Source organism: Manis javanica, chromosome 4 (genome assembly GCF_040802235.1).
Source record: "Manis javanica isolate MJ-LG chromosome 4, MJ_LKY, whole genome shotgun sequence".
Taxonomy (NCBI): Eukaryota; Metazoa; Chordata; class Mammalia; order Pholidota; family Manidae; genus Manis; species Manis javanica.
In genome coordinates, this window is record NC_133159.1 from 6,374,595 (window position 1) to 6,399,532 (window position 24,938).

At 37.9% G+C, this 24,938-nt stretch overlaps 1 protein-coding gene across 7 annotated transcripts in view; it reads right to left on the reverse strand.

Annotated features, from left to right (window-relative positions):
• RERE (arginine-glutamic acid dipeptide repeats) overlaps positions 1-24,938 on the reverse strand; it is a 412,748-nt gene that overhangs the window by 228,906 nt on the left and 158,904 nt on the right. For all 7 annotated transcript variants that reach the window (XM_037000132.2, XM_037000128.2, XM_037000130.2 and 4 more), the window contains exon 2: positions 24,124-24,587. In XM_037000132.2, coding sequence (XP_036856027.2) covers positions 24,124-24,445 — 322 coding nt within the window. In that variant the 5' untranslated portion in view covers positions 24,446-24,587. The remainder of the gene's footprint in view (positions 1-24,123; positions 24,588-24,938) is intronic.

A 24,938-nucleotide genomic window follows, 5' to 3' on the forward strand; every position in this document is an offset into this window, starting at 1 on the left:
ATGTCTACAGATTCCCAACAAGTACTACAAAGCTTACATGAGCTTTTTTGGGGGGGGAAGGGGTGTCCTCCCAATTTATTTTGTGTAAATTCAAATTTACTATAAACAACCTTATGTCCTTCATCTGGATTTCCTAACTGTTATCATTTTGCCACATTTCTTAGTAACATTTTGCTACACTGACTTTAGTGACTGATAATATATTGCAACATTTGTATTCTCTCTTTCTCTCAACCATTTGAAAATGAACTGCAGACCTGATACTTCTAACGACCTCAGCAAGTTATCTCCTAAGAACTAGGACATGCTACATGATCATGATTTAACATTACAAAGATTTAACATGGGTACAACAACACAATCTAATATAAAGTCAAATTTCCTGGCTGTCTCAAATTTCTCAATTGTCCATTCAGTAGCAAAGCTTACATGGGCTTTTGTCTAAAAACAGAACACTGTACACTTCTAAGGAACATTCATGTCTTTATCCTCATTGCTAAAAGGGAATTAAATTATGAGAAAAAACAAGCTGAGGGAGGGGGACAAGGGAGGGCAGGTATTAAACCTAAAAGGGATTTCATTTAAATTTCCCATGTTTCTCTTTTCTCCTCTAGAAGTTAGAAAATCTTACAATAGATCAAAAGCTTAGAGATCTGATCCAAGCAATTATGTTTCTAACTTTAAAAAGTAATGCTGGCTGATGTTCTGGAATGACTGCTGCAGCAAGACACCCCCTTCTCCCCCAGTCATATGCCACATGGACTTGAAAAGCTCTGTAGAACAAGAAAAGGCAAGATCATTCTGCCAGCAGCAGAAATCTTATTAGTTATAGTGACATGCTAAATATTAGCCACAAGTTGACACCTGCATCACTCAAGCAAAGAACATCTTAAGCACTCTCATCATCATTTTCTTCTGAAAATGTTCCTTAAAAAGCCCTCCTTGTAACCTATATGGAATCCCTATTATGAAAGATTCTAGCCAGCTTAACATCCAAACTCCCATTAAGTGATACAGATCTCTTATAGTTTCTAATTACTGTGTTCACGTACAGCATATGTGCCATCAGAGAACACAGGGAATCTAAGCAGGAAGGCGGGGCAATCTCTTTAGAAAATTTTAACTGCCCAATGGAAGTAGTGTCCTAGAGCATTAGGCCCCAAGGGAAGGGCCCTTCTCACTGCCTCACTCTTGCTGCACCATCATGCCTACACTGTTTCAAAACCTGAAAAAGCAAAGAACAACCTCACCCCCCATTTAGTGAATCCTACCCAAAAAAATTCTATAAAATCCTTAGTAAGTAAAGGAGATATTGCTAATGGAAATGCTAAAAGGACTTAGCACAGAGATTATAACTGGAACATGGCTGAAAAACATACATTTAGGAAACCAATGTGGACAGAGTTCAAACAATTCTAGGGATACTATGCCCAGTGTTCATAGGAACAAATAACCAGTGACAAGTAGGCTGGAGCAAAGATTCTTCTATCCCCATATGGCTAACAACAAATTGCTAGTCTGATTTTCTGGTGTCACATCCTGCAGAGCAGATTTCAAGCAACACTGCTTGCTCCTTTTCAGAAAACAATGCACTGGGAACCTGGGCTTTACAATAAATGGTTCAACCAATTTTCAGTGCTCACTGGAAATACACAGGAGAATTCACAATGTCTGGGCTATAATTCTTATTTGGCAAATGATTTTATTTTAAACTGGTATCATAATGAATCCATTTTCTTTACAGGGTTTTCTGCTGTTTAATGGACTGTCACTATAATTTAGATTTCATCTATTTAAACTCATTCAAGCCCGGCTCCTGATTGTACAGTAAATGGAACATATTTCTATTCAACAAAATTAATGACATCTAATTGTGGTCTGCAGGTCTCAATTTTGTAAAAGCAACTGTTCCACAGTTCAAGCATTAAGCTACAAAATTTCCCATACCAGTTTTTTGATACTTTATAGGTATCCATGCTCTAAGCCTTCATTGTAAGACTAATGTATATCTTCATTTAATATTCCTTCCCAATCAAACACTCACTAAACTTTGCAGAAAGAGTTAAAGGCTGAGAAAAGTTTGTCAGTATGCACAGAGAGATGCTCAATTATTATGGATTTTTTAAGCTAGCAAAACTGAAGATTAAAATTTTCATCCTTGTATTTTTTTTACTTACTGCTGGACTATTTTCTTATATTAATAAATACTGTACTGAATAACTTCTGAGATTGATACTCTGCTTAATAGAAATTTACTTCTGTGAGTTTTATTTACCAGACAACGCAACAATCCCATGAGTTGATTTTTTCTTAAGTGATTAGACTTTCACCTAAGTCTACACAGCTGTGTAAGGGATGCTTAAAGCTGTGTAAGGGATGCCTAAAGGAGGGGGGGAAAAAGTATATAAAAAAAGCACCTTACAAGAAACTTATCAAATCAAGATCCAAATAATAATAAGGCAAGCATAATTTGCTATCCCAAGACTATAACCACCAGGGTCCTGGACTGACACACTGCAATGCACATGAAAATGAAAACCCCAGGCTATCCTTCTTCATTCTTTTCTTCAGCTTGATGGCCTACATTCACTCAGGTGGTTTCTGATTCTCCTATAACCACGTTCTAGTCACGCCCCTTTCCATCAAACTTCCTCACACTGTTGCTCTTGTTAGAGATGCTCTACCTCCACCTATTCCCACTGCAATTCAGTCCAGCCTCCAGAACTAAATCAGTTTCCTTCATGTCTTTCCCAATGCCACCAACTTACAGTCTGTGCTTTTCAGTTGGTATTTGCCCGCTTCCGGTTGGCTATTTCTTGAATGAATGTAATTTCTCCCCATGAAATGAAGGGTCAAGGACTGGAAGCCTATTTTTGTGTCTTGCCCTATCTCACTCCACAAAACACCCGGCACAAAGATATAGACATAGAAAACTGTGCTCTTAGGCTACTAGCTGATTAATAAAACACTATTAATAATAGAACTGGCATCTCACATCCCCCATTAAATTCTACCAGCTTACTCCAAGTCTCTTAAGGTTTCTGTGGACCTCAAATTTAATCATTTGCTTTAATTTATAGAAACATCTAAGGGCAAATGAAACCTGTTCCCCTGACTCTCTTATTCTACCTGTACCTCTTTCTTCTCTCCCTTAAATCATTTTGTTTTCATTTGGGTTTTTGTTAAAGTTACCGTTGCTTGGTCAGGTGTTTCTTTTAACAGGTGTTTCTTTTAAAATTAGAATCTAACACTAAAGATATTTTAAATTTAAAACATCTAGTCAATCTCACATGACTGAATAAATATTGAAGCCTGTGATATTCACTGAAGATCTTCAGCCCACTGTGAATTATAAATGTCATTATTTTAAGTACCCAACAGGTACTGGGAAAAAAAAAAAAACTCCACCTACACAGTGATTTCCAATTATCCCCTTGTGATTCTATATGTAGTAATTTTGCTTTATAACGTATATGTCATTCTCAGACTAAAAAGTATTCTGTGGTAGGTGAAATCTTACCCTGTAATCTGCCATCCACCTGTCAGTTCTATAATCAAAATTATACCAAAGATCTGACACAGGTAGCAGTATTTCAAGTATCTAAATACCTCTGAATTCCTATAACGGGATAAAAGAATTCATGGATTGTTTGGGCCACAAAAAGCTCTGGTTACTTTCTAAACAAAACTCTGCTCAACATACTTCAACAAATGAGTACAGCTGCTCTGGGCCAATATAACACTTAATGAGAGTTTTTGCTTTTTGTAATTTGTACCTTGGAAAAATCATGTTTTGAACATCTGAAATAAAATGAATCAGAACTTTGTGGGGGGTGGGTTAAGATTTCTCCATTCTAACTAAAGTGGTAACAGGCAAATTTTGTCAAGATTACATTAAAACTGAAAAATGAAGATAAACATATTCTATAAGGGACAGAATTATAACCTCATAAAATACATATAGACTTATTGGGCACCACCTACATACTAGCTAAATGCTAGAGACACTGAGGTGGATAAAAATACTGTTCTTCCCTTGACATGTTCACCATCTAATATTGAAGCTAGACATGGAAACAACTATATGTCTTTAATTTTAACTATACTTGTTTTTTATTCTTTAACAGAGACTGCTACCTAAGCATAAAATTCATTCTCCCCTTCTTCCTTAATAACAGAACATCTGGTGTTTAGAAGGACACAGAGGCCCTCAAAATAAAGACCACATTTCCCAGCCTCCTTTATAGCTGGTTTGGTCATGTGACTAAAGTTCTGATTATGGGATAAAGGGACCTAAGTATTTCAACTTTCAGAAACTGATTCCTGAAAAGAGGAGGCCCTGCCTTGCTTATCCTTCTTGTTGGGCTGAAGGTGAGTGTATTGGCTGGAGGCGGAGCATGAAATGTATTACGAACAACAATGGGAATGGAGGCCACACACAATGGAGTAACAAAACCTTTGACTGCAGCTGAAGAACCAAACCAAGAATTTACTAATTCACAGTTCAGCATTTCTGGCCATTGTAAACAAATTATCTTTTAATTATTTTAAAATGGATCAAAGTATTTAAACTACATTCATGTACAGAGTGATACCCAGAACAATGATTTGGAGAAAATATTCCAATTTTTTTAAATAGGGAAAACTAGGAAGGAACAGATGGCCCCAGGAAGTATATAAAAACACAGAACATAGAGCTCTTGATTTCGAATAACTAAAAGAGCTTGACTAGAGAGCATAAACTATTACCTTTCAGTAGGACTAAGAATCACCCTCTAGAGGCAAATGAAATCCAGCTGAACACAGCCCAGAAGCGCCTCCCCAGAGAGACTTCACTGCTACCTCAAGACCCTAGCACGACTCCACCCTCAAGGCTTCAAGAATAGGGAGAAGGAATGGTTGACTTCTCCTGCAAACTGACTGGCATTTTGTGTGGAGGGCAGGCGGATGCCATCTACTGGCACACACTCAGGCTACCCCCCTTTCTTTTCCACTTCTACATGGGTTTGACTTTGGGACTTTGGAAAGAATATGTAGCTGCTCCTCCAACAAAAATAGAGGGAGCGCTGATAATCAAATGATCCATTTTCTAGATCATTTATAAAAGTTAAAGTTGACCAGAATTCATAATAGACTAAGTTCTCAGAGTACACTCCGTATTTCTTCATACTAGAAAGAAGACATTCTCTCTAATGTCATAGCTTTATTTCCTCCTTTCCACACCATTAACTATGGATAAAAACAGCACACAAATGTGTCTGACCCCTTCTCTGAGGTGACAATTATCCAAAGATGACAATAAAGTCTTCTTCTCTACCTAGAGAATACTTTTCTAATTTCAAAACCATAAATTCACTCACTTCTAGGGGCCAAAGTCCTATGATACCACAGGTAAAATTAGAAAGAACTGTTACGACAATACATTAAAGTCTTCAGAAGCCCAAACAGCCTCTAACTCAGCAATTCTAAGGAAATTGAGTACAAATATTGTTCATAATAGAGAATATCTGGAAAAGACCTAAAATCCAACATATAACTGGTTACATTACGGTGCCTTAGTGCACTTAGTGTCCTGTGTGCTCTAGACACCTTTAGTCATCAACCATTCTCAAAAAAATATTTTTGTTTCAAATTCACAAAAATAACATGTATTAAAATACCACAATGAGAAAAAGTAATTGCAATATAATATATGCACTTCTTTACTGATTTATTAAATAGGACTTGCTAAAGGTTACTCCCTTGATAACTTCCATAACTTCAAAGCATTATGAACATAAACATTGTTTTGAGATGTTTTTCCCTACAGTATGTGATATGAGAATACCTGTGACATATTCATGTCATGGGTACTGCCAATATTACTATGGTTTACTGCATACCTTCATAACTGAAGTAAATACTGAATATCATTTGAAATTTAATGAATTAATGAAAAGAAATGTCATTTTTTTTACCCACCCAAGTTCACATCTCCTAAATTCTATTCATAGTGCCCTAGTTTGACCATGGACTCCCAACTAAAAACTCCTGTATATTGCTGCATACCCAGCAGCAATAATGATTCATAATTATAATAATGGCATGGCAATGAATTCAGAACACATTGAGTTAAAAAGGATTATTACAAAACAGTGAATAGCATAACTCCATACATGTTTACTAAGAAAAGTGACCATAAACCAAAATATTAACAGTTTTGTGGTTTTAATTTTTAACTTTTGCTTATCTGAGCATTTCAATTTTCTTCTTTGAAAATGTATTATTTATTCACCAGAAAGAAAAAAGAATTCCAGAGGGAAAATACAGGGGGGAAACTGAAAGAAAGGCCTAGGCAAATTTTAAATGCATTCATAGGGCAAAGGCAAAAAAAACAGCAGGTAAATTCAGGGAAGAGAACATAAAAATGGACCACCTCTAATCACTACAGAAGTTGGGTCACAGAAGCAACACTAAATAAGGAGTTGGGAAGCCACATGATGTGTATCAGATGTCACAACACTCAGAATCCTAGCAGCTGGGAGGTAACAGAAGTAAAACATGACAAAACTAATGGTCTCTACAAACAACTAGCCTCCACGAATCACTACCTGAATGCCAAATGCAATTTCTAAAAAGACTGCACTCCATGATGTCATATGTCTATTTTTTTGGATAGTCTCTGCAGACTTCAGAAGCATTCTAGTTTCTGAGCCTGAAAGACAGCCCAGGGTTTTTCTCCCTCAAAATGTCTTGCTAGCCAGTACAGAGAACAAACTGGAAATCAGGTCTCTGTTGCCTAGCATGAAATGTCAGGTTAAAAAATCCCTTGTTAACGTGGATGGAGCTAGAGGGTATTATGCTCAGTGAAATAAGCCAGGTGGAGAAAGACAAGTACCAAATGATTTCACTCATTTGTGGAGTATAACAAAGCAAAACTGAAGGAACAAAACAGCAGCAGAATCACAGACTCCAAGGGACTAGGGGTTACCAAAGGGGAGGGATGAGGGAGGGTGGGTGGGGAGGGAGGGAGAAGGGGATTAAGGGGCATTATGATTGGCACACATAATGTAGGTGGCTCAAGGGGAAGACAGTACAGCACGGAGAAGACAAGTAGTGACTCTAGAGCACCTTACTACACTGATGGACAGTGACTGCAACGGGGGTTGGGGGAGTGCTTGATAATATGGGTGAATGTATTAACCACAATGTTTCTCATGTGAAACCTTCATAATAAGATTGTATATAAATGATACCTCAATAAAAAAAATCACTTGTAAGGAAAAAGCATATAATCTCCCCAAATCTGAGAGCTGCCAGAGTTAACTGTCAGTGCAAACTGAAAATGTTAGCTGTATTTTTGCAGTATGGAATAGTGGTAATTAAACAGCTACTTTTCAGGTAACTGTTTCTGACAATATAAAAACACAACGTACCAGGTGAGACTTTTTTGTGACATTTAACTCCCTTCTACTAAAAAAGAAAAAAAAATCATAATTATACTAAGTATTATTAAAATTCCCTTGTTCAACTTGGTAAATTGCACAGTACCTATGTTTTACAACACCAACACCACGGTATGTTCAGGGTAAGTTGTCTGAAAACTAAACAGCACTAATAGTAAGAGCCTGCCTTAGAGCCAACAGTTACGCATAGTTTTATTAACAGAGCATAAATTAAAATGTTAACGTAAAAGCTGAGAATAATGAAAAGCAACATATTGAAATACTAAAAAAACCTGTATTATAGACTCAGTCCATTTTCCCACTTTAAAAGGAACTTCTAGCCATAATCAAACCCCTCCCCCGATTTGTTTTACTACATCAATCTCTACTGATCAGTCTAAAGTGAGACACTAACACACCATCTGTCAAGCATCAGCATCTGCCCGGCACACAAAGAAAGCCAGAACAATGCCTGTAAGCCTTCGGAGGGAATATAGAACAACAATATCTGATTTTTACAGTTCAGTTTACACACTGACTATCACATTGGACATCACTGAAAAGGCATTCTTCGCAAAAGCAATTGAATAAGGAAATTTGGAGATGCAAGTGAGAAAATAAATTTAGGGGTTAAATGAGTGAACAAATGTATAATATCCTTCATATGCAACATAATGTGCGCTGCCTAATCAGTTTGAGCACATATTTAATAGTGAAATAATGAAAAAGATGTAAAGGTACTGGATATTTAATACATTACATAATGATAAAGAGTCATTATGTGTGAATTTAACAGACTTGGTCAAATGACTTCAGAAGTCTATCCATTTCTAGGCATTTTAAGCATTAAAATGAAAGAACCAAACAATTTACTTACCTTCTCCCATCTATTTTATGGTACTTAAAAATCCATTACACTGTACAACACAGAGAAGACAAGTAGTGACTCTATAGCATCTTACTACGCTGATAGACAGACTGTAATGGGGTATGTGGGGGGGACTTGGTGATGGGGGGTATCTAGTAAACATAATGTTCCTTATCTAATTGTAGATTAATGATACAAAAAAAATCATTACAAAATTTATACTAACACAAACATATGAAGGATAAAAAAGAAAAGCATATATGTTTATGTCTTCTAGTATTTAGGTTACTCAGACATCTCCAAAGCAAAACTCACACCCATAGTATCTATTCTAAATGTTTTGCAAAAGGGAAAGAAGTCACTTTTGTGCATATATTTTAAACTAATTTGACAAACATAATACACTGCTCCATCTTTATATTCACAGACAGTATTTTTAATCTTGGAAAGTCTGATTTTCTCAGCTGGTGAAGCTGTCAGAATAAATAGAAGGCAATATCTGGAAAGATGACAAACACATGGGTCAATGTCAAATACAAGCCAATCTCTGTCAAGAGCAAAGCCAAATTCCTGCATTTCAATTTAAATGATGTTATCCAACTCAAATATCACCATGCCACTTCAAATCAAAATTGTTTCCTTTTAAAAAGAGTTTTTTACAAAACTGATAGAGTATAACAGATTAAACAACTCTTTCAGCAATTTCCTCAGCTACTACAAAGCAAAGCATTAATGTATAATTATAATAAAGGGAACATTTAACAATTAATTGAGCCAGAAAAGCTAAACCCCCAGAGCTTAGGAGTTCAAATGCTTGCTCGATTGGCAAAAGGGCAGAGGATTTTAACATAACTGCAGGAAATCTGAGTCCAATTAGACTCTAGGTAAATATAAATCTTGTTCCACTGTGATTGGGATTCTATTCGCCACAGTCCACCAGGCTGATTTTAGTATCCAGCTTGGAGATTCAAACAAAAGAACCCCCACCCACACTCTGCTGTCACTCCCAAAAAGCTAACCAAGTTATTAATGTAGTCCCTCTAGGTTCTGTGCTAAACAGAGACGGTTTCCTGAAGGCTATTAGCTTGCTTTTATAACCAGCCAACTAACAAGACTCCAAAACGTATCACGTGGCCTTGAGGTAATAATGTCTAAAGATATTCATAATCTGTGCCAATTCACAATGATGACATCTTACCTAATTCACTTTCCTTCCTCATTCAGTTTCTATTCAGATTCTATGTAGAAGAAATATATGCAACACTCTTTCAATATAAACAAACACATAAGGTTTCATTTGGGATGGCAACTGCTTCACAGGGATCTATTCTCCACTGGCAAGCTTCTTGAAAAGCATTTATACTGAATTCAAGGGGAGAAGGTGGAATCCCAATAATTACCTTCCTCAGGCACCATTCTATGCTTCACAGAGTTTGATAGGAAGCAGAAGTTACAACTTAATACCGAAACGACTTCAAAAGTACAAACAAGTAAAAATTATTTTTTAATTTAACTGGATAAATTAAAACAAATTATTTTTTTAGTGTGGCAAAAAATACTAGGTGATGAAAGAAATGTAAGGACTTTAAGAGAGGCTGAGTCAGCAAGGCATAAAGTTTAGCCTGCAGGTCAGATCTGACCCAGTGCCTGTTTTTGAAAAGCCCACAAGCAAAGAATGGTTTTCACATATTTCAATGGCTGAGAGGAATAAAACAGAATTTCTTGATATGTGAAGATAATATGAAATTCAAACTTCAGTGTCCATAAAGTTCTACTGAAACACTGCCATGACCATTCATTTATATCTTATCTATAGCTGCTTTCGCGCTACACGGGGCAGAGTTTAGTAGATGTAACAGAAACTGTATGGCCTCCTGCGAAGCTAAAAATATTTACTATCTGGCCCCTTACAGAAAAAGTTTGCTAACCACTCCTCTAGATATGCTCACTAAATAAACAAAGGAGCTCAGCTGATAATGAAAATTTTCAACCACAGGAGACTATGATGTAAAAAGGCTTTTATTTGATTATGACATAATTGCTTAGAAATCTCAATGTTTATATAATATTCAAGAATTTTCTAGAGGTTAATATCAAGCATACTAGCCTGAAGCACACAAAATAAACCTTTTAGTCAATACCTTTTTATCTAATTATTTAAAATAGCCAGTGACCAACAAGGATAACAGAGTGCCTCCAACATCACATCTCCAAGTTCCTTGTCATGTACTTCACATGGGCTGAAAAATCACCTCATTTTGTGAATCCAGCTCAAGGGTGGAAAATATCCCCACACCTGTGCACATGAGAAACACTACCAGCTGATCACAGCAGTCGTCCCAAACGTATTACATTCAGCTTGGATCACCTGGAAAAGGAGAGGCACCCCATCTGCCATCTAATCTAGATCTAGTACCTTTTCTTATGTGAAAACCACGTTTGGAACTTGAGAGGAGAAAAGTGAAATGAAAATGGAACAAGTATGCAAGCGACATACCATCAATTAACAAATGAAAAAAAAGAACTGGGCCATCTAAGTCTTATCATCAAAATATTGAGCATGAAGGGGCTCTTGATAACCTCTGCATCCTGCCTTTTTTTTTTCTACTTCATATAATGCTTTATAGGAACTAGATAGACGTGGGCTCTACTGCAACCAAAAAAGGGTGGGTGAGAGGGGAGGAAGGCTTCTATGTTTAGTATGATATACTCCACAGTATTGTCTAAAGAAGCAATTAATGAAACTTGGTAACCAATACCACCAAAAAAAAGCTCTCTATCAACTATGACAAACCAAAACCAGAACAAAAGGCAAAGCCAATTCAGATTCAAAACATTAAATACACATAACCAGGAACACAGCATGACTGTCTCACCTGAACGGAGTCCTGAACAGCCTATGTGTATTCAACAAGAGCCACAGAGATGTTAAAAGAATAATGTCTGCTCTCAAAATAACCTTAGCTAGGAATTTGGGGGGTTTTCCACACTGAGATATTTTTTGATCATTTGCACAGGCAAAGCAGCTTCCTAAGAAAAGCTTTGCCTCAGCCTACTCCTGTGTCACAGAGTAACTTCAAGAAATGTCACAACTAATCAGGCAAGACTGTTGTGAATTAGAATTCCACTGAACATTTTAAGAGCGAGCACTCCACTGAACATTTTAAACATTAATAAAGGGCATAGAGTAATAAGAAACTGAAAGAACCCAACATCCTAACAGGGTCAAGAGCTTCGTCTTTGGAAAGGAAGCACAGATATGTTAAGACCCTATCATGTTCAACAATCTTTAGAGCCAAAAGTGAAACAAACATTCAAAAAAAGGAGGGGGCAGTCAACCATAAGAGAGTTGCAGGGTTTTCTGAACAAAGGTAATGCTTTAGGTAATGCTGAGGTCAGAAGCCATTGCCTTTTGGAGTTTTGAACATGGAGACTTAGTGACTATAAATATCTTCCTTTAGTGGCTACATATCTTTACAACCTAGGAGGATTAAAAATCAAGTAACCCAAATTAACTGGGGTGGTAATTACCTCCTTAAATTGATACACACCCTTTATCCCTGCTAAGATTTAGAATTAAGACAGATTTAAAACTAGCAAAAGAATATTAACATTTTGGGAGTTAATTTTTAAAAATCAAGATATAGTTGATGGTTTTTGTTCTTTTTACAGGTAAAAGAATTTGTCTTGGAATAATAGCTTGGTAATTCCAATTTTAAAAGGTAACATTTATCTAGGACTTTACTATATGCCTGGCCCTCTCTAAGGAAGCTCTGACTGTAGGTGCAAATACTCATTTAATCCTCATTATAGTCCTTGAGGTGGTTGTTCTGATCCCCATCTTGCTGATTAAGAAACAAAGGTACAGAGCTTACCCCTTGCCACCCCCATCCCCACCCCTAGTGGTGGCACTAACTGGACTGCACTGGATTGCCTCTCTGTGTGAAACTGATTCAGATGGGCCCTCAAGACTGAAACTGAAGTGAACTCATGCACAGCACTGAAATATCTCAGACACCTTTTTAGGTTCACTTCACTTATTGGTCTAATTTATTTCATTTATAAGAAGAGTTTAGTACTTGGAAAGATTTGTGTTAATAGGTCCCTTAGCAATAGAAATAAATTATTTAATAGGCAAGCCTAAATGTTGAAGGTATTAACTACTTTATAAATAATACCAATCCTAATTTAAAAATCCCTTAAAAGTGATTAAAATTTGCTTAACTTACAAAAAGATTTATAAGCTGAGCTTTTAAAAGTAGAATAGTTTTTAAGTTTTAAGTTTAACAAAATGAATACCAATTTTTTAAACCAAAGCAAACTTCCTGGAGTTTTGTATATGCACACGTATTTGCTAAGTAGTCCTTTCTATATATAAATATCAGCCTTGAGAACCCTTCCCAAGAAAGTTCACACATCAACTGCTCTGTATCTCTCTGTACGTGTGTTCACTGCCCAACTCCTAATGGACGTACAGCTAAGACAATCACCCTTGAAACACAAGGTGAACACTCAAGTCTGCAATCACTATCCCTGCCTGTGCTAATAAATATTTGGGGAATGAATGACCAAGACTTAGAATGTGCTAGACACTTTTCTAGGCACCTGGGGTACATCAGTGAACTAAAAGGGAAAGACCCGCATCCTCTTGGAGCAACCAGCAGGAAAAAGAAACAAAAGAAAAGAGAATGGAGTTATTTTAATCAGGTATGAGACATAAAGGAGTAAGGAACTCGGAAAATGTAATGAGACCCATCAACTGGAGGTCCTAGTAGGGCGAGGGGGGTAGTGGGGAAAGGGTGTGTCAAACAATTCCAGGAGTTGGGCCTGCATGACTGAGGTAGAAGAGTGAGACCCAGGAGGCTGCGACGAGTAGACGGCCAGAAAGCTACATTGCTGAATTTAATTATTAACTGGTCACAAAAATGCCTTCAAAGAATTACCATTTAACATGTTCTTATCATTATCAAGGGTAATTTTTAAACAGCTGCATATAAAAGTTCTGTTCGGTTGGAGAAACATAGTTTTGGAATACACTGGGCTCACTGCTTCCATGTAGTCACTTCTGCTGCAACACAATATAAGTGTTGCTGGGAAAACCTCATGCTCTGCAAAAACTGTTTACTAAAACTAAAAGGGCTTATATAAAATACAGGGCAAGGGGCAGAATACTCAGCAATCAGATTACAATTTTTTTAAATCAATAATTATACTTTAAGAAATAAGACCGCTCAGGCAGCTCCCCTGAGTAGCTGATGGCTGCTGTGGAGAACATTCAAATACATAACACAACTGCTGGCTTGAAGACACCAAAATATTATGGAGTAACACAGCGTTTTGGTGAAGGAGAGTGTGGCAGGCCAGGTTCCCTGCCAGAATCAAAGCATGTGCTGTGGGTGGGCATCTCTGGGGATGGCAGCCCAGGGTGGGGGGAAGGGCTCATTTTCCATTTCATTATAAATAGAGAGTAAGGGACTCTTGTGAGTGCAACAGCCCAAACTGAAGGTTTTAATTCTCACCTACTTTTTCCTTTCCTGCTAAATACAATCCTATAGTATACCATATAATTACATTATTACAGTCATACTCCCTCGAGTCACACTCCTTTTGCCGAGACAACGGTGTACACGAGCAAGCACCAACTGTGCATTCCACTGACATCCCTCTACCTACCTACCTATCACACAGCAGAACAAACTCCAACTATCCATGTGTTATTATAAGTTCTCATTGAATCTAGTGCTACAATGAGAGTCTCCTGATGAAGTGGTCTATGGTGAACGTGTCCTTTCTCAAGCCACCTCTCATTTATTTCCCCTATCAAACAGCTTCCTAATTTCATTGTGGAGAATTACCTTAGCCCCACCATGTGCAATTTTAGGGGGAGCAATAAATCAAGGTTTCTCGTCTTTTTTTAACCAAGACACAGACATGCAATTCAAGCTTCATCAACTAAATTTACTCTTCCGGCACTATGACTCTGACTGAGTGACAGCAAGGACAGGAAAATGCTGAAGGGCACCTATTTCAGTGAAGCACCCAAAAGGAATGGTCAGTAGTTCCTGCTGACCAAAAGTGAGAATTGCCCTCATTCCAAGCAGATTTCCACCCCTTCTGTGAGTTAATCTACCAAAAAATTATTTTTATTTTTATGTGTGATATGGCCAATGTTTTACAGCCTGCATTCAGAAAAACTTTAATACAATATGTTCACTTTTATTAAATCACAAAAACTACATTATTTCCCTTCCAGTTGCAGAGTTTAGAGTTCAAATCCAGTAATCAGAACTAACTTAAATTATCTTCAACTATTTATGTCTCCCTACTCAGGTTACTTCCCTTTCCATAACTGCTATTCATTTACCTTTCTAATAATCATTCTGCGTGTGTGTGTGTATCAAGTGAAAGAGAAACAATTTTCAAAGTCAGGTAAGAGGTAACCAATTTTAGGAGTAGGAAAAAAAAGGAGCAAAGTAATTATATTATTTGCTTTTTGCAAGAAAGGGGCCTATCCCTTCTTTTTCTTTCAACACGAGTGTGTTTGTTTTTTGCATTCTCTTCAGTATTTTATGCAAATATCCATTCATTCTTGACTTTAACCATTCTCACAGACCTATGCCATCTTACAAACCAGCTGTGTGACCTTGCCCTTCCTTGTTTTCTCATCTGTGTAACAGTGCAACAATGACTGGGGCTGTACAGGGACTTTTTTTTTAAGGACTAGAAACAACACGTGAGTAAGCCCACGCAAGTACTGGAGAAGAGCACATGTTTTAAAAGCAGTGTTAGTTATCTTCCATGGTTACAGCTCCCTCCCTCACTCCTGCCTGTCTACTTGCATTCAAGTTCACAGTTCCTTTGCAGTCAGGCACTTCAGAAGATGAAAACCATGCCCAATTGAATGGTCAGAATTTGATTCTACAGATGCCTCTGTTCCATATGAACTGCCGTGTTGTATGTCGTATCAAAATCTGAGACAGGGAAGCATATATTTTCCTTTAAAAAGCTCATCTTCCATGGGGTGGGGGCAAGGAGAGGGCTGTGCAACACAGAGAAGTAGTGATTCTACAGCATCTTACTACGTTGATGGACAGTGACTGTAATGGGGTTTGTGAGGGGGACTTGGTGATGGGGGGAGTCTAGTAAACATAATGTCCTTCATGTAATTGTAGATTAATGATACTAAACTAAAAAAATAATAAAAAAACAAAAAAGCTCATCTTCTGTCCCCACTACCCCTTGCCCTTTTTTTCTTGATCTGCTCAAATTCTAGTCTGCTATAAACAAGTGACAGATGTGATAGGATATGGACCCTCTCAGCCTTTAAGGCAATGAATTCATTTTCTATTTGTGCATCAACTTGAAAAAGACTGGGAAGCACTGGTCTATTATACTGATTCCCAAATTTTAACGTGCATTTAAATCACCTGAGAATCTTATGAAAAAAATTCTGACTCCGCTGATCTGGGGTAGAACCAAAGATTCTGTATTTCTAACCATGTCCCACAGAATGCCAATCTGTGGCCAATACATGGAGTAGCAAGTATCTACAGAGTCACTATAATAAATGACCCTTTCCTTATGAAATTGAAAAGGATATTGTTAGTCTCAAAATTTCCATCATTTCCTCTTTTTTTGTTGTTAGGGTAAGTTTAGAATAGCAGTTTCTCCAGTTTCTTCTGCCCTCATTAAGTAAAAACTTTTTATGTGCTAAATATTTTTCTTTTACGTACGCAGAATTTGAGTAACTTCCTAGTATGCACTAAAAGGCAATCATTTCTTAGGGCTCAGAAAGAGATGAAATAAAATTTCAACAGAAAGGGAAAAAAAAAGAATGTAATCGACAAATAAAAGTAAACTATAATGTGCTTAAAGTAAGAAATACACATTTCCACAACTGTTCCAAGGACACACAACTAACCTGAAGTGGTCATTAAGACCCCAGGCCACTGAGCAACAATGCTCCTCCATCTCTACAGGGTTGAACTGTATTTACCCCACCAATCACCACCACCAAAATTCATAAGCTGAAGTCCTAACCCCAGTGACTTATTTACTTAGCGTGGAAAAGGGTCACTGCAGATGTTATTAGTTACAAGGAAGTAGGCCCTCATCCAGTATGACTGGTACCCCTTTAAAAAGGAGAAATTTAGACAGACAAGGAGACAGATGAGCACACAGGGAGAATGCCAGGTGAAGACTGCAGTTAGCTAGCACAAGTCAAGGAACCACCAAAAGCTATGCTTAAAGGCCTGAACAGACAGCTCTCCTGGCACCTTCAGGGGAAGCATGACCTGCCAGATGCCTTGATCTCAAAGTTCTAGCCTAGAGAATAGTGACAAGTTATTTTCTGTTGCTTATACCACTTAGTCTGTGCTAGTTGTTATGGCAGTCACACTGCCTCACTGTGATTCCTCCCAAACTAAAGGTCTGAAGATGACTGTACAGATACACAAGCCCGTCACAGAGTCAGGTGTGCCAAGTGACAATTCTGGATTTGATCCTATTAGCAACAGGGATCCAATGAAAGGTTTTTTATTAAGCAGATTATACTGGATTAAATAAGTGCAAATGAACGTGTAACACGTGTCAACACTTTCATTCAAACTGGGCCTAAAGGTCCCTTTGTGCCAGAATTCATGTTTCCTGTTACACAAAAATGTTCTTGCAAGCATCAGAAAAACTTGTGATTCAGGTTTCATTTTCCTTAGTTGGGATTTCTTCTAGCTTAAATTCCATTTGCATCAAAAGATACTAACCCTCCAATGTTCAGTGTATACTTAATTCCACTTTCTGGGTCCTTTTAAGTCCCCAATTTCTAATAACAATGAGCAAATTTTGTAAATAAAAGAGGGAATGTCTAATTCACCTAAGATTTCATTAAACAACAAACTTAAAGTTTTTTGTCTTTATAAAATTCATCTTCATGAAAAATTTCTCATTTTGTTAATGAAAATAGAAGGGACTGAAAAATCTTGAAGCTTGTTTTTCTCCTCTCATGCATGTGACAGATATTTCTCTTAGCCTAGGAATACATATACGATAAATGGGAGAGTCATAACAAAATTATCAGATATGACAAAATACAAGAAATGGAAAACCAACTTCACATGCACTTTTTAAAGAACATGCTTCCTTATCAAAATAGCAAACAAAACTGATATGCCAAATTGAAAAGTATCTCCCTACAATTTGAATTTTTTTTACTGTTACACCAGACCAGGAATAAAGGAATGATAGTATCTAACTGAAACTAGTGAACACACTGTTGGCAGGAATGTAAATTGGTACAGCCACTATGGGAAATGGTATGGAGGTTCCTAAAAAATTAAAAATATAACTACTACATGATCTAACAATTCCACTTCTAGGTATGTATTGGAAGGAAATGAAATCACCATCTGAAGAAATACCTGCTCCCATTTCACTGCAGCATTATTTACAACAGCCAAGATATGGAAACAACTTAAGTGTCCACCGACAGGTGAATGAATAATGAAAGAGTATGTGTGTGTGCGTGTGTGTGTGTGTTATTATTCCACAATAATATGGATTATTATGAAGCCAAAAACAAACAAAAAAATTCCAGAAATTCTGCCATTTGTGACAACATGGATGAACCCTGAAGGCATTATTCAAGTGAAAAAAAGAGAAAGACAAATACTGTATGATCTCACTTATATGTGAAATCTAAAAACAAATGAAGGCACAGAAACAGAGAAAAGATTAGTGGTTGACAAAGGTGGCAGGGAGGAGGGGGAAGACAGAACAGGATGCATGTGGGTGATCAAAAGGTACACATTTTCAGGTAGAAGATGAATAAATTCTGGAGATGAAATGTATAGTATGGAGACTATAGTTAGCAATACTGCACTGTATATTTGAAAGCTGCTAAGAGAGTAGATTTTAAAACTTTTCACCACCAAAATAATTTAAAAATTGTTAACTATGCAATAAAAAAATGGGCACAGGATCTGAACAGACACTTCTCCAAAGAAGAAATTCAGGTGGCCAACAGGCACATGAAAAGATGCTCCACATCGCTATTCATCAGAGAAATGCAAATTAAAACCACAATGAGATATCATCTCACACCAGTAAGGACCGCCACCATCCAAGAGACGAACAACAGCAAATGTTGGCGAGGTTGCAGAGAAAGGGTAACCCTCCTACACTGCTGGTGGGAATGTAAATTAGTTCCACCATTGTGGAAAGCAGTATGGAGGTTCCTCAAAAAGCTCAAAATAGAAATACCATTTGACCCAGGAATTCCACTTCTAGGAATTTACCCTAAGAATGCAGCAGCCTAGTTGGAAAAAGACAGATGTACCCCTATGTTTATCGCAGGACTATTTACAATAGCCAAGAAATGGAAGCAACCTAAGTGTCCATCAGTAGATGAATAGATAAAGATGTGGTACATACACACAATGGAATACTATTCAGCCATAAGAAGAAAACAAATCCTACCATTTGCAACAACATGGATGGAGCTAGAGGGTATTATGCTCAGTGAAATAAGCCAGGCAGAGAAAGACAAGTACCAAATGATTTCACTCATCTGTGGAGTATGAAAACAAAGGAAAAACTGAAGGAGCAAAACAGCAGCAGAATCACAGAATCCAAGAAAGGACTAAAAGTTACCAAAGGAAAAGGGACTGGGGAGGATGGGTGGGAAGGGAGGGAGAAGGGGAGGGAGGAAGAAAGGGGGGCCTTATGATTAGCATGTATAATGTGGGGTGAGGCACGGGGAGGGCTGTGCAACACAGAGAAGATACGTTTTGATTTTACAGCATCTCACTACTCTGATGGACAGTGACTAATGAGGTATGTGGGGGAGGGGATTTGGTGAGGGGGTAGTCTAGTAAACATGGTGTTCCTCATGTAATTGTAGATTAATGATACCAAAATTAAAAATAAATAAAAATAAAATAAAACATAGGCAAAACTCTCTTGGACATATACATGAACAACTTCTTCATGAACATATATCCCCGAGCAAGTGAAACAAAATCAAAAATGAACAAGTGGAACTGTATCAAGCTGAAAAGTTTCAGTATAGCAAAGGACACCACCAATAGAATAAAAAGGCAAACTACAGTATTGGAGGATATATTCATAAATGACAGATCCGATAAAGGGTTGACATCCAAAATATATTAAGAGCTCACATACCTTAACAAATGAAAAGCAAATAATCCAATAAAAAAATAGGCAGAGGAACTGAACAGACAGTTCTCCAAAGAAGAAATTCAGATTGCCAACAGACAAATGAAAAGATGCTCCACATCGCTGGTCATCAGGGAAATGCACATTAAAACCACAATGAGATATCACCTCACACCAGTTAGGATGGCCACCATCCAAAAGACAAGCAACAACAAATGTCGGCGAGGTTGTGGAGAAAGGGGAACCCTCCTACACTGCTGGTGGGAATGTAAATTAGTTCAACCATTGTGGAAAGCAGTATGGAGGTTCCTCAAAAAACTCAAAATAGAAATACCACTTGACCCAGGAATTCCACTCCTAAGAATTTACCCTAAGAATGCAGCAGCTCAGTTTGAAAAAGACAGATGCACCCCTATGTTTACCACAGCACTATTTACAATAGCCAAGAAATGGAAGCAACCTAAGTGTCCATCAATAGATGAATGGATAAAGAAGATGTGGTACATATACACAATGGAATATTATTCAGCCATAAGAAGAAAACAGATCCTACCATTTGCAACAACATGGATGGAGCTAGAGGGTATTATGCTCAGTGAAATAAGCCAGGCAGAGAAAGACAAGTATCAAATGATTTCACTCATCTGTGGAGTATAAGAACAAAGAAAAAACTGAAGGAGCAAAACAGCAGCAGACACACAGAACCCAGGAATGGACTAACAGTTACCAAAGGGAAAGGGACTGGGAAGGATGGGTGGGAAGGGAGGGATAAGGGGAGGTGGGAAGAAAGGGGGCATTATGATTAGCATGTATAATGGGGGGGGTCATTGGGAAGGCTGTACAACACAGAGAAGACAAGTAGTGACTCTATAGCATCTTCCTACGCTGATGGACGGAGACTGTAATGGGGTATGTGAGCAGGGACTTGGTGATGTGTTGAGTCTAGTAAACATAATGTTCCTCATGTAATTGTAAATTATTGATACCAAAATTTAAAAAAAATAGTGAACTCAAAATGGATCGAAGTAAACATGAATCTAAGCCATGAAACCATAAAACTCACAGAAAAAAGCACAGACAAAAATTTCTTGAAAATAAACATGAGCAACTTTTTCCTAAACACATCTCCTTGGGCAAGGGAAACAAAAGGAAAAATAAACAAATGAGACTACATCAAACTAAAAAGCTACTGTACAACAAAGGACACCATCAGCAGAACAAAAAGTCACCATCCTACAGTATGGGAGAATATATTCATAAACAACTTATCCAATAAGAGGTTAACATCTAAAATATATAAACAGTTTACACACCTCAACACCCAAAAACCAAATAACCCTAATGGGCAGAGGATCTGAACAGACACTTCTTCAAAGAAGAAATTTAGGTGGCCAAGAGGCACATGAAAAGATGCTCCACATTGCTAATTATCAGGGAAATGTAAATTAAAACCACAATGAGAGATCACTTCACACCAGTTAGGATGGCCAACATCCAAAAGACAAGAAACAACAAATGCTGGCAAGGATGCGGTGAAAAGGGAACCCTCCTACATGGCTGGTGGGAATGTAAATTAGTTCAGCCATTCTGGAAAGCAATAAGGAAGTTCCTCAAAAAACTAAAAATAGAAATACCATTTGACCCAGAAATTTGAAGAAAACAAGACACCAGATTCAAAAAGATGTATGCACCCCTATGTTTATCGCAACACTATTTACAATAGCTAAGATATGGAAACAACTTGTGTCCATCAGGAGACGAATGGATAAAGAAGAGGTGGTACATATACACAATGGAATATAATTCAGCCATAAGAAGAAAACAAATCTTACCATTTGCAACAACATGGATGGAGCTAGAGGGTATTATGCTCAGTGAAAGAAGCCAGGCGGAGAAAGACAAGTACCAAATGATTTCACTCATTTGTGGAGTATAACAACGAAGCAAAACCGAAGGAACGCAATAGCAGCAGACTCACAGACTCCAAGAAGGGCCTAGTGGTTACCAAACGGAAGGGGTTGGGGAGGGAGGGAGAAGGGGATTAAGGGGCATTATGATTGGCACACATAATGTAGGCGAGTCACAGGGAAAGCAATATAGCACCGAGAAGACAAGTAATGACTCTATAGCAATCTTACTACACTGACGGACAGTGACTGCAATGTGGGTTGGGGGTTGGGGGTGGTGCTTGATAATATGCATGAACGTAGTAACCACAATGTTGCTCATGTGAAACCTTCATAAGACTGTGTATCAATTATACCTTAATTTTTAAAAAATCATCCAAAAATGAATACACTGATGAAATCCCTTATCATGTTCCACAGATAAACATTTAAGATACAGCTACACAAATAGACTATCTGCAATTAGGTGAGAATAAGAGTTGTCTCCTCACTAACAAAAGATGTCATTATAGTACTTTGCACCAAGAAAGGAAAGACCAAAAAAGGAAGGCAAAGGGAAGAACAAAATCAAGTCCCATTTGGGAATCTAATCACAGACAATATTTAACAATCCTCCATTTAGGAAGAAGCCATGTGTAAAAGGCAACCAAGTTATTGGGCTTCAAGTAAATTCCCCAAAAGGAAAAGAAAGCAGTGTGAGGGTACAGGACAGTCTCCTGTCTGAAGAGTCATCCACTGTACCTAGCAGGGTACCACAGAGGACCACAGCACTGTTACCTCCCAAGCACACAGGCACCTCACACAATCTGGTTATTCTCTGAGTGCCACAGAAAACTTTGAGATCATTTTTGGCTTTTAAAAGTCCTTTATAACATACTTAGCTTCCAGAGAAAGCATATCTTTTTCACATTTCACAAGTCCTCAGATTTACTGAACCAATACTTGCTTCCATATACAGCTCTTCCCAAAACCCTTTAAGAAGTTACTGTTTAATAAATAAGCCCTTAGCAACTTCCCTCATGTTCTCAACATCGAGCAGGAAGGATTTCCTATCATCCTATAAAATGTACAAGTTCCCACATGAGTTTTCTCAAAACTAGTCTTTCTTAGAGAAATAATCAGCAGCAACAGGGTGTCACAGTTCCGTCAGTGAGAAAAGCAGGAGGTTTTGGGTTTTTTTGCAAAGTTAAAGAAGTTTCCTTAACTACAGGACTTCTCAGTCATTAATTATAGTTCTTTCACAAGCAGGACAGCATGTACAGTATTTCCTGCACATATTTGACCATAATTTTGGAGAAGTACCCCACTCACATAGGGGTAACATTCCACTGAGAGCAGCTGGCATTCAATACTGCACAAGGCAGCTGGCCTCTTGACAAAGATCGAAACGATCACTTTACCACAGTAAATTATTATGTATCAAGAGAAAAGATAGTAAGATCTTTCCTTATTTTTAAGTTTTCATACTATAATCTTTAAAATAGTTAACACATTCTGTTCCTTTCTCATGATCTAGAACTAAACTGGTCCATAGCAAGCAAATATTTGGTAACTACATGAGATATCCTTTGGTGGGTAGAAATTCTTAGTGTCCAATATCTAAGTCTAATCAAAGATGCCAACAGTAGTGTAACCTATACATTACTAAATTCCTACAGAACTCTGAGTGCTCTAAAACCTCAAGTTTGATAATTTTATATCACATAAATACCTTCTCAGTTAATCATCAGCCAAGATATTATAGTTGTGAATATAAGTTTAGCTTTATAGATTCTAATTATCGATTAGTCTTTGAAATCCAAAATTAATTCTTATATAGGGAAAAAAATATCTGGTACTTTAAGTTCAAAACAGTTTCAGTACTCCTCAGTAAAACAACTATGTGGGGTTAATGACATAATGTAATCTCTTTAAACTCTCCTTCCTGGAAAACATCAAAGTGGGAGGTTTTTAATCTGCTAATTACATCCCATCTGAAACTCATGTCTCTCAGCATTACAAGTAGTTCAAACAAAACAATCTCAGCTAGTTTTACTGACTTCTGTGAAACAAAGTATCTTAACACACACAGTAGAACCAGTGAAAAAGAGTGTGTGGCAGGCTCTGAAGCACTTGATTCCCTGCACCTTGACTGACAGCGAGTCTGTCTCCATGAACAGTGCTATGAATTCAGTACATGTTCTAGAAAACAAAGCAGGTTAGTTGGCTTCATTTACTTATCACTGATATGAGAGCCTGAAGCTCAATTCTTTGGAAAGGAGGGTTATTACGATGAATAAACCTTGGTCTGAAGGCCATTTAAAATACCTCTCTAGCTTCTGGTCACTCTTGAAGCCAGTGAAAAATTCCCTTTTTCTAAGAATATTAAAGTTTACTTGTCCTGCTATCCATTCCAGTCTGTAGGGTCGCCACAGCCTAATTTGTGTTGAAGATGAAAAGCAAGGAGTAAGTCAAAAGATGACAATGACTGAGTAGAAGGTGAAGTGAGGGAACAAGCAGCATGAGAAAACAAGGTGAGAGCCGACGAACACACAGCACGGGGCCAAAGGACAGGCGGAGGCGGACGCCAGCAAGAGCTCCGTGCGCCCGCTGGCCGTGCGTGGGCCGGCATGTCGCATTCCTTGAGTCTTCCTTCCCAAAACTACTACCTACTCTTTTGAGTTCCATGTCTTCCCTCACATGTGAAGAGACGTCCGGGTGCTGCTATCATCTCTCCACCACAAGCACTGCAAGACCCAAACCTAAAGCTCCTTACCTCCTGGTCTGTAGACAACATCATCCTCAGTGACGTAGGACGTTATCTCGCCAGTGTCTGTCCTTTCATAACGAGACTTTTTTTTCGGCGGTTTCTTTTTGTTCTTCTTCGTGGACTCCTCCGTGGTGGCACTATTGTCATTGTCCTCATCTTCACTGTGATCACTCTCGGCGTAATTTTTGGCCCCTCCTTCCAAGGTACAGCTCCTGCGCGGCCTTGAACTCTCACTCTCTCTCGCCTTGTCTCTCTTCTCTCTCTCTCTGTCCCGGTCTCGGTCCCGGTCCTTCTCCTTGTCCTTGTCTCTGTCTTTGTCAGCTGTCATGATTCGCCACGTGCCTTCTTCTGTCCTCTCACGGCTGGGCCTCCGTGAAAGGTAGACAGTAAGCCTGGGCTTCAGTCTTCTGAATTTCTCACTCAAATCCAGGGAAAATCCAACCACTCCAACTACCCCAACGTTTCAAATGCTAGGAGAGGAAAAGAAGAAATTCCTTTAACATTTTCACTCATTTCCTTCCTAAAATAAGGTTTTGCTAAATGAATCTCTTTCCTACTCATGTGTTAGCCCTAAAAATATCTCACAGGCCACAGGACAAAAGTTAGGACAATAGACAAAAAATTTAAATACATACAGGTTTTGGCCTCAGCTTTTTTCTACCACACCAATAGTGGAAAATGTCTGAATGCATAAGAGAAAACTATACTTTCTGAATCCCAACTGTTTCCTCCTTTTTAAAGAAAAAGTGTATACCCTAGTATATAATTGGTATAATTATACAAAAAGGGCTTCATAACTCACAATTTAATTTAAAAGGGAA